Source organism: Mangifera indica, chromosome 11, assembly GCF_011075055.1.
Source record: "Mangifera indica cultivar Alphonso chromosome 11, CATAS_Mindica_2.1, whole genome shotgun sequence".
NCBI lineage: Eukaryota > Viridiplantae > Streptophyta > Magnoliopsida > Sapindales > Anacardiaceae > Mangifera > Mangifera indica.
Window position 1 is genome coordinate 2,261,671 of NC_058147.1, and position 10,871 is coordinate 2,272,541.

At 32.0% G+C, this 10,871-nt stretch overlaps 1 protein-coding gene and 1 long non-coding RNA gene across 2 annotated transcripts; one reads left to right on the plus strand and one right to left on the minus strand.

Annotated features, from left to right (window-relative positions):
- Nucleotides 1-3,739: 3,739 nt before the first annotated feature.
- On the minus strand, nucleotides 3,740-4,169 carry LOC123229523. The gene is made up of 2 exons (XR_006504903.1): nucleotides 4,049-4,169; nucleotides 3,740-3,964 (listed from the first exon to the last, which is right to left on the minus strand). It is a non-coding gene; the product is annotated as an uncharacterized LOC123229523 (long non-coding RNA).
- On the plus strand, nucleotides 4,092-6,899 carry LOC123229522 (zinc finger protein GAI-ASSOCIATED FACTOR 1-like). The gene is made up of 4 exons (XM_044655386.1): nucleotides 4,092-4,618; nucleotides 4,711-5,107; nucleotides 5,197-5,393; nucleotides 5,964-6,899. The coding sequence occupies exons 1-4, from the start codon at nucleotides 4,456-4,458 to the stop codon at nucleotides 6,710-6,712; spliced, it is 1,506 nt and encodes a 501-aa protein (XP_044511321.1). The 5' UTR covers nucleotides 4,092-4,455; the 3' UTR covers nucleotides 6,713-6,899.
- Nucleotides 6,900-10,871: the final 3,972 nt, after the last annotated feature.

Genomic DNA, 10,871 nt, shown 5'->3' on the forward strand with positions numbered 1-10,871 from the left:
TTTGTGTACACGCAATGCTCGTAATGATTTGTGGATTATTATCTTCTAAGTAAAATTTTTTTGATAATAATCGAGCAGAATTCATCTGGGCCGTCCACATCAGCCCTTAAGTCCAACAGCAGTGGACGGTCCGGTCAGGAGCAGATGGTGGAGGCCAGTAGTACAATTTGGCATTGATTACCTGTAAACAGTCAAAAACACCCCTGTGACTGGTTATCATTTTTAAAACATTAAAACTATAATCTCTAAATTGGTATTAGATAATTTAACATAATCTTATTTGTAAAGTATTAAAATTAACACAATTAATTAGTTATAAAGGTGAAATTATTATTTAATTATAAATAATAAAATTTGATCATATTTTTCTCATTAGCTATAAAATTAATAAATTCTTTTAAAATTAAGTTTTAAAAAATTATTTTTTTCCTTCATTTTAGGTTTTCATATTTTTCTAATAATAGTTATCTCTCTCAAATTTTAGAAAATTGCAATAATAACCCCACAAAATACATTTTTTTTTTTAAATGATGCACTTCAACCCATTGATAATCATCTTGTCGACACCTTTTCCCTCATCGATGGTATTTTTTTATGCTTATATCATTTTTTTGACAAAAAAACAAATGAGAGATCTAGATCTCTTACTCATTTCTGTTATGTCTACGATACCACGTCAAAGGAGGGTGGAGAGGGCTAATTCCTAGACCCTCTTCTTTTTTAATTCATGCTCAAGAACATTGACAATTGCTCAATGTTTCGGTTATTCCATTTTTCAATTATTCCTTTGCTCAATTTTTAACCAGCAACACTAGCTTTCTTTGTTGTTGGTTTTATTAGTCAACAAGATCAAGCAACGGGAGATGAAAGGGCCACTAAAAATAAAAATATGAAATATAATAAACCCTAAGACGGGGGAAAATATCTTCTCTTTTTTTAATAATATCTTCATCCGTTAAATTTTGGTTTTTCATGAATGCACACATAGATATTAATAAAGATAGATTAATAATTTATTATTAAATTAATAAAGATGGCCTTTTCGGCCAAGAAAAAAATTATAGGCTTTGACCTTTGGGTAGCCTGAGGGAGGGGGCATCCACATAAAAAAGATAAGAGTGTGTTTGCCTTATGGGAATTAAAAATTAAATTATAAATGTTTGACGTAAGCATGACGTGGAATCTTAAACTGCAACTGACTTATCCAACGGTAGAAATCATCTCTCAGAAAAGTGAACGGTTACTGAAGCCGCGACCACACCAACAGTAATGAACTATCACATACTAATTTAAAGCTCTGCACGCATTGTAATGCTCCAAGGCCATTTGTCAAATGTAGAGAACTGCAACGTACAGCCCAAATCAAGACAGTCAACACTCATTTTAGAAATGGCCCACCTTACCCATTTTATTCACGAGATTGCCACTGAGCTGATCATGTTTCTCTTCTCAAGTTACTTGCACACGAAGCTTACCATGTTATATATAATTTATCGACAATAGAGTGCATAATATTATTAAAAGAAAACAGAACATAAAGGTATAATTATTTGTTTGACGAGGGGGGAAAGGGACATGCCAAAAAAAAGAAGAATAGACGTAACAGCACTAAGAAGATTAGACAAGGAATTAAGTAAAATTACAATCGTAACACTGATGTTTAGCAAGATTTTTTTTAATTGAATTGTGCCTTCCCTTGTTTATAGGGGTGAGCGGCGGTGGGTATTTTATTAAAAAAAATAGAGGCCCGACATCAGGGTCAGTCTTGTCATGGTGCTGCTTCTTGTAGCCTTTATCTGCTTCTTCTAATTTTTTTATTTTTAGATTTTGGACGAAGAAGGGAGGCTTTGTTGTAGCTCAATGAGTTAGATAAGATAAGCCTATTGTGGCTTAATAAGCTAGACAAGCACAGGTCAGGATTGATGATAAAGGAAGAGCTATTATGCTTTAGACTTGGTTCATATCTCCAGTTTTGGTTCTTAAGTGCTTGGAATTGAAATTGGAATCGAAACAAAAACCTATCTATTCCAAAAAATTAGAACTGGAATCCACAAAGTAGGTCAATTTCGATTCCTACCTAAAACCGAAATCCAAGTATCTTATAGTTTTAGTTCTAATTCAAGTATTTTGTTTATCAGTTATTCTATAACAATGGATAGATAAGGGTAGACAAGGATATGATTCATAATTTTGTAGATCATGTCAAACCTATGAACTATATAAGAGCCTACAACGCTACATAAAGAAAATAAAAATTTTAAATAATTAAGAATATGATAAATTAGCATGTCAAAGGCATACGAGGCATGACCTAAGGTTTAAGCAGTGTCCAAGGTCTTGTCATGTCACAAGCTTGCACACTTGCAAGTCCACTGCTTGATGTGCCTTGATACGATACGATTTGTAAACACAACAAGACTTGTAAACAAAACAAGTCACATTGAATTTGATCTGACATAGCTAAGTAGGAGAATATATAAACTAGGTTCAAACTTTCAAGATTTGATAAAGAAAAGAGCTTTAATAAAGAATTTTCGATAAATTTTTAAACTTGAATTAAATTATCAAATTTAAATTTAAATTTAATTCACTTGAGTTGAATATAAATTCAAATCTGGATTTGGTTGATTTAAATCTACCTTAGCTGACATGATTAGTTATTAACATATAAAATATGATAATAAAAACAAAATACATGACCGTAAAATAGATAGGGAGAAAAATACCCATAAGTAACAATATGCATAAATAATAAATATAATTTTATATCAAATAATAATATATTATTATATAATTAAATATTAGGACAAATGATTATTTCCTACCCAAGTTTCACCTTAATCTTAAAAAATATATTCGTAACAATTGAAAAACTTAAATACCTACTTATGATCCAACTATTGTTAAATTTTTTTATCAAAGGTAAGCGCATAATAGTCATTTTATTGTTAATATTTAAAAAATATAAATTTCATTATATTTTTCCTCTTTGATTTTAAAAACTAACAATTTCACCTTAACTTAAAGTTTTCAAATTTTGAAAGGTAACATCCTCCCAAACCTAGAGTTTCCATCATTTTCAAATTGCAGCTATCTTTTTTAACTTTCAAAAACAACAATTTCACCTCCACTCTTATACTTTAGCTTTTGGCATCCCTTCCAACTTCCTCTCCAGCGTCTCCCATCACTTGAGTTAATGGGAAAAGATGATATGATAAGAGATAGAGATCTCTTTGTTGCATCATGCAACAAAGAAATTTGCAATGAAAAGATCTCTGTTTCTTTATTGCACTAACATTTAACATCTGTTCAAGCGAAGGAGGAGGTCAAAAAAGACGTTAGAAAGTGAAGTTCAAGAGTGGGGTGAAAACTGTTATTTTTGAAAGTTTTAGGGGTGGCTAAAATTGGAAAAAAAAATGGAATCCCTAGGTTTGAAAAAAAAAATATTACTTTTTAAAGTTTGAAAACTTTATATACGAGTAAAATTGTTAGTTTTTAAAATCGAAAAAAAAAATATAATAAATTATATATTTTTATATTAATAATAAAATGACGATTTTACATTACTTTTAACAAAAAGATTTAATTGCAGTTGAACCATAGATGGATGTGTAAGTTTTTTAATTCTTATGGGAGTCTTTTGAGATAACTAAAACTTGGTGATAGCTTGCATTTGGCCTAAATGTTATTTTATGCTTACATAGCTTTATTGAATATTCGTAGGTTGTGGCACATGCCGAAATCTAGAAGTAAACCATCCAGGTTTTTACCTGTTAGAGTGTGAAGGGTATATTTGTCTTTTGGTCGTCGTGTTAAGTAAGAACACGGAAAAATATATACATAGTGGATAAAAATACTGAAAGCATTTTAGGCTAAACGACAAGCACCGCCCAGTGACTTCTTCCGACAAATGTCAGCAACTCACTTGTTTTGACACGTGTACGGTCTGATTAGGATACGCAGCCTGCAGGTGGAAAGGTTTATGAGTCAGCTATATCTCTAACCATAGTTAAAACTACAAACCAGGGTTAAGTGGCGCCGCTTTAACCTTTTTTTAATACTTTTTACACTACAATTCAAATCTCTCACTTTCTCTTGTCTGTCTTCTTCGATCGTCTTTAACTCACTGTTTCTCTCTCCTGAGAAGAAACGGCCGCCGAATGAGTCCGTGGTGTTCCGGTCTTGGCTAGCCACTGAGTCCACTTGGTGGTTCAGTTCGCTTCACTGAAACGGAGAACCGAAAAATTAGCCACAGAATTTTGAAAATCCATAGCATTTAACCATTTATTTCACAAATTTTAGATTTGCGTTTGAGTTCTAGGAAGCTTTCAATAGATTTTGTTGGGTAGCTTGAGACTTGAAAGCTTAACAGGCAGACAAGTGTTACTAGATTTTCACTCATCAGACATACGAGCTCAGAAAGTATGCCAAGACTTGAAAATTCAAGTCTTTTAGATGCTTGAAAGAAATACGATGACCGAATTTGAATCAGATAATACAGCTCCGGCAGAAGATAGCATATCATCTCCTGTTAATCAGATTCAAATGATTCCATTACCAGAACCACAAGAACAACAACAGCAACAGAAGAAAAAGCGTAATCTCCCAGGAATGCCAGGTAACTTTATTGAAACCCAATATCTAATATAAAGTTACTAGTTTTTTATACTTGATAATGATACTAAAGTGTTCATCTTTTTGGATATTCAGATCCAGATTCAATTGTTATCGCTTTATCACCCACAACTTTACTAGCCACGAACCGATTCCTGTGCGAGATCTGCAACAAAGGGTTTCAGCGTGACCAGAACCTGCAGCTTCACCGACGAGGACACAATTTACCGTGGAAGCTCAAACAGCGAACCACCAAAGAAAACCGCAAGAAAGTCTATGTGTGCCCGGAGCCCACGTGCGTGCACCACAACCCAGCTAGAGCTCTCGGTGATCTCACCGGTATCAAGAAACATTTCAGTCGAAAACATGGAGAGAAGAAATACAAGTGTGAAAGGTGTTCTAAGAAATATGCCGTACGGTCTGATTGGAAAGCCCATATGAAGACTTGTGGAACCAAAGAGTATAAATGCGATTGCGGCACAGTCTTTTCCAGGTTCACTTTATAGACATCTCGAAAATCAAAATTCTTTTTCCTATTTTTACATTTTGTTCTGGTGGTGACGGATGTTTTTGTTGGTGAAGGAGGGATAGTTTTATAACGCACAGAGCATTCTGTGACGCGTTGGCGGAGGAGAGTGCGAGGACTAAACCCAAAGAGGTTGCAAGTGCAGAAGAAGAAGGAAATCAGAATGCGAAGACCCTTGTTGCTTCTCCGCCTCCTCCTCCTCACACTCCCTCAACTGGCGTGGTTTCTCCTGGTCTGTCAATTCAAAGTTCAGGTAATGATGTAGTGTTATATTATTGTGTTTTGATTTATACGTAGGAAGTGGTAGTGGAGAGCGATGGAATCTTTAAAAACGGGGACTTTTTTTATCGTTTTCTTTGTGGTTGAAGAAAGACGAAAATCACTATTAATGTAATCGACTTCTTTTGTTTTTTAACCTTGTTTTGTCGCATTTTTGTTGTCCTCTTGTGGGTAATCATCAGAACTTTGAGAAAGTAATTGTGGTAGATGAAAGTGAGGTCCTTAATTAGTTGAAACATAGTGAAATGGTTGCACTACGAGAGCTCAAAGATCGAAATAAAAAATAGAAGTTTGAGAGAAAGGTTGCCATTATTGCTCTTGCTTTTACTTCTGGAGGACCTTTCCAGTTCACGTTGTTACTGCTTTAAATAATGTGGCCATGGCTTGGAAAAGTTAACTGAAAGAAAAGTTTTCTCTTTTTAATTTCTTTTCTGTGCGTGCTTGCGTGCGTTTTTGATTGCAGCATCATATCTTTTTAAAGTTTTCATCTTCTTTTGTTTATTTTTTCGATTCTAATTAATCTTTTTTGTTCATATGCTTACAGAAATGCCTGAAAATCCCGTGAGTGTTTCCCCGCCAAGACCAGTGGCTGCAACCCCGAGCTCGACTTCCACTCATACGGCTTGTGTCTTTGCAAGTGTATTTTCATCCTCAGCAGTCTCGCAAACTTCCCGAACACCACCTTCTTCATTCTCCAATCAAATCTCTGCCTTGCCTCACTCTGATTGCCCATCAGCCTCTGGCATAGAGCCCACATCCCTGTCCCTCTCTTCATCTCTATATCTCTCCAACAACAGCTGTTCCCTCTTCTCCAAACCTGAGCAAGGCCATCTCCACTATGCTCAATCTTCACAACCCACCATGTCCGCGACTGCCTTGCTTCAAAAAGCGGCTCAAATGGGTGCAACATCTTCAAATCAATCCCTGCTTCGTGGTTTTGGTTTATCAATGTCGTCGTCTTCCTCAGTTAAAGATGCCCATGGTAAGCAAGATAACAACTCTGCGGCAACTGGACTTGGGCTAGGGCTGAGTTCTGGTTTGTCCGATGTTATGATGGATCCTTCATCTTTGTTCGGGAGCAAACCTACCACACTTGATCTTCTCGGACTGGGCATAGATGCTGGCAGAGCTTCCACGAGTGGGCTCTCTGCTCTGCTCACTTCGTTTGGAGGTGGCTATAATGTTGGAGCAGCAACTGCGTCATATGGAGGTGGAAGAGGCAGTTCAAGTTCACCAAGCGAACCATGGGAGGGCGCATCTGAGAGAAAGCCCAGTGGACCAGCACTGCCATAGAACTTCACATCCCAGCTGGTATTTTTATTTTCTAAATTCAACCATGGTTTTGTACAATACAAACAGCTAGAACTCAGAGGAGGAAGGGTCACACAGTTAAGACTATTTCGCTTCCCATTTGTAGTTGCAGTCATATTTTGGGTCAGCTGCTCTTTCTTTTTGAATGATAATTTTTATTATTCTGTGAGATACATATGAATTAGAAAAAGAGCTGTGCGCTCTCACAGGAACTTTCAGTGGTCACTAGGAAGCAAGTTGTAGCACAGAATATGATGCCGGTTTGGTAGTTTAATTGCTTACAAATATTTGGTCGATCTGAAAACTTGGCGTTAATGGGTTTGGTAATAGGAATAGTTTTCCAAGAATTCTGACTTGCAATATGCCAAATTAAGGCCAGGCACTCGGAAGAAGTTGAAACTCAGTTTCATCAATATGGGACTTGAAGTGTATGATTTGAAAGCTCCTCCTGAGAAATTTAATTTTGTGAATGGATGTCAAGTGGGTCACTGGTCAAATCTGAACGTTGGGTCAAACTGCAAATGTAATTAATACTGTGAGTTGGCAGCACACTGGCGAGTCAGTTCGCTTTGTGCTGTGCAGGGTTATGGCCAATGGTCCCATGGTCCCTGGCTCCCTCCTTGTCGAGCCGTTGTTCTTCTCATCAAGCACAGAAAACGAGTTGAACAGTTTGCGGCTTGACTTGCCCTATTTCTCGAGTTTTGCAAACGTACCGTTCGAAGTGAAATATTAATAATTTTTAAATATAATTATAAATATATAAATTATCAAATTGAAACATAATTTGAAAAAATAAAAGGTTAAATATAATTTGGGTTGAATTAAATCAGTTATTTTTATTTTGACTTTAAGTTCGAGTCAAAATCTTTTTGATTTCGGTAAATTTAAACTCGAATTCAAGATAAAATTTTTCTGGACTTGATTGCACCCTTAAGCTGTGCCACACTTAAATACGGGAAGGTGGATTTGTATTTTCTAACCAATCACTAAGCTCTTGCATTGGCTATGCATAAAACAATTTGTCTGCTCGTAGGACTTTTCTGCGCTTCAATAGATTGACTTGGAGACAGAGATCGCTATTTTTGGGCTTTGTTTCAATGCCGTTTGGGGGTGAACATGATAAGAGTCGAGGATTTGGAGGCGCTCAGTGCACATGCACGGATTGATGTCTTTTATTATTAGATTATTGACATTAGAAACTGATTATCAGATCCATTTTAAGATTTTAAAATATTATCTAATAAATTTAATTTAATTATGATTTTATTCTTATTTATTAAATTTTTACAGTATTATTTAAATTAAATTTGATCGATCGATTCAACTAGTTTAATCATGAATTGGTTTATGATATCCAATTTACATATAAAAATTGATTTGTTTATTTTGTACATGTGTTTTTATTAAGACATGAAGACCAAAGTGGTGGTGGTGAATAATATTAAAAAAATTACTGACTGAATAGTAGATTGGAAGTTATATAGTTGTATAAATAAATATTAATTAGAGAGAATAACTGTTATTTAAAGTAAATAAATATTAATTAGAGAGATAATAATTAAATTGAATTGATTTTAATAGGTTGAAACAAGTAAATTAGCTATACAAATGTTCTAAGAGGAGTTATGATTTATGTTTAAAAAATATTATAAATATTTGATAATATTCTGAAAATAAATAATAATTTGAGAATTAATTGAATCGGTTAAACTATGAATCAATAAAATAATTAGTTTGATCATTAATTTAATTTTAAAAATATTAAATTTTAAAATAAAAAAATCATAGTATATAAGTAAAATATCAAGTAAACTTAAATCTTCTTATAAGTTTTATCTATTTATCCTAATAAAAATATAATTTATTTATAATATCCACACACACGTATAACTTGAATGGACGATTAAAAAATTGGATTTTTTAAACTTAAAAAATAAAAAGATTATTTTTTAAAGTTTGATGAGAATGGTCATTTACCCTTAAATAGAAATATGTCATTTCTAGCGATATGATGTACATGCTGGCGTACGGTATGGAGATCCATATAAATACAATATTTTGATAAAGGCCAAAATACCCTCAACTTAAAAAATGTAAACATCCATTCATAAATAGTTAATATTAAAATTAAATTAAATTTTAATCTCTTTTTTCTTCTTTAAATTTTAAAAACTAAAAATTTCTCTTTAACCTAAATTTAAAAAAATGATAAGTTTTTTTTAGGGTTTAATTTTCAGATCTCTGATATCAAATTTAATACTATTATCAATGACAAATATCTCTCAATCCTCCTCTCCTTCTCTCATTTCGACAGTTGAGCTTCTCTTTTTTAAAAACTTGAACAGTCTTGATTGACATAAAAAATAATTTAGTTTTGTCGAAAAGACAAAACTGACTTTGTCTTCTCCGACGAAGATGAGAAATTTCATCTATCAAGGAAGATGAAGACAATATTTGGGAAAGACAAGAGATCTCGTCTTTGTCAGAGAAATGATGTTTCGTTTTTTCTCATGAAATATCATCTTTTGCTAGGTTTAAAACTGTTAGTCAAAGGAGAAGATGGTGAGAGAGTGACCATCGGAGGAAAAGAAAAAAGATGTTGTCGGAGAAGCACCAGAGATGATGTTGGAATTTGAAAACTGAACTCTAAAAAGAAAATTGTTATTTTTAAAATTTTGATTTATAAAAAAAATTATTAATTTTTAGGGTTTAGAGGAAAAAAAATAAAAATTTAATATTAGGGGGTAATTTGGGTGGGAACAGTCCTTTGGCCTTCTAAAAAAAGATTATTTACCGCTAATCAATTCCTTGAATTGTCCCTCTGAGTGCTCAATTCAATCATGAATGCTACTCTTGTAGCCTTACCCATCGCATTCTCTCAGATAGAAACAATTATTAGCACAATAATTTTTAGGGGCCAAGAATTTGTTGCCACCCAAAGTTTAGTTCATTCGCATTCATGTCTACAAAGTTTTTAAAAATGCAAAAGGACTTAGTCCCACCCAAAGTTTTTTTTTTTCTAAATTCTCACATTTTAACTTTCAAAATCTCATTTATTTACTTCTAAACAATTAAATCTATTAGTTTTAAAAATAAAATTATTATTTTATATATAATATTAAAAATAAAAATTAATTTTATTTTTTATTAAAAATTAATTATTTTATTTATAAATTAATTTTAAAAAATAATATTTTTTTCTTAGAGTTTAATTTTTAAACTCTGATATCATCATCGATAACATCTTTCTCCTAATACTTCTTATCTCTCTTTTTACTTAGGCTTCTAACCATATCAATTGGAGTTGAAAGATGAAAATCCCATCTTTTAGCCCATTCATTTGTCACTTTCACAAAGATAGTGCACTAATGTAAAACAGGTGTGAAATCTGCATTCTCTCCTGTCACTTTCACAAATGGTGCACTAATGTAAAATAGAACTTCATTTTTTTATGTGCTTTTTTTTTTTTAAATTTTTAAAAAATCTGTCTAAGCCAAATTATTATATTCCATCAAAACTAATTATACTAAATAATATAAATTTTGGGTTTAATAATTTATTATATAATTATTTAATAAAATAAATTAAGAGTTTAATTTTAATATATTATAAAAAATATAAATTTATATTTTTAATACATTAAATCTTATTTTTTATCATTTAAATTACATTTTAAGGTCTTTTCGATTATTTTTATTTTACAAAAGTATTTGAAAATTATAAAACGGTTTCATACCACTTTTATAAATAAATAATAATATATGTATTTATTTTTAAATACATATATAAATATATATATTATTATATAAAATAAATATTATTTTATTTTTAATTTAAAATTATTTAATTATATAATAATATTTATTTATTTATATATTAAAAAAATATACCTAATTTTATTTTTCATAAATACATTGTATATAGCACTTGTTTTGAGTAAACACATGTTTCATGAGATTTTACTTTCAAAGAGTAATTATTGACAATAATTAAGTAAGAAGGAAAAATCATTAATCTATTTGCTGTCATAAATATAATTTACGTCTATATCTTATTAATGGTTTTTTTTTTTTATCTCCCTTAATTTTGTCTTGATTCTGCATGCATCTCAAAAATTATAAAATTATTATTGACATCTCTA

Excerpts from the sequence above, each read along its gene's own strand:
- LOC123229522 (XM_044655386.1), top strand. The coding sequence starts at position 4,456 with ATGCTTGAAAGAAATACGATGACCGAATTTGAATCAGATAATACAGCT. Across the intron at positions 5,108-5,196 it reads TGCGGCACAGTCTTTTCCAG|GAGGGATAGTTTTATAACGC; the intron begins GTTCACTTTATA and ends TTGTTGGTGAAG. Across the intron at positions 5,394-5,963 it reads TCTGTCAATTCAAAGTTCAG|AAATGCCTGAAAATCCCGTG; the intron begins GTAATGATGTAG and ends ATATGCTTACAG.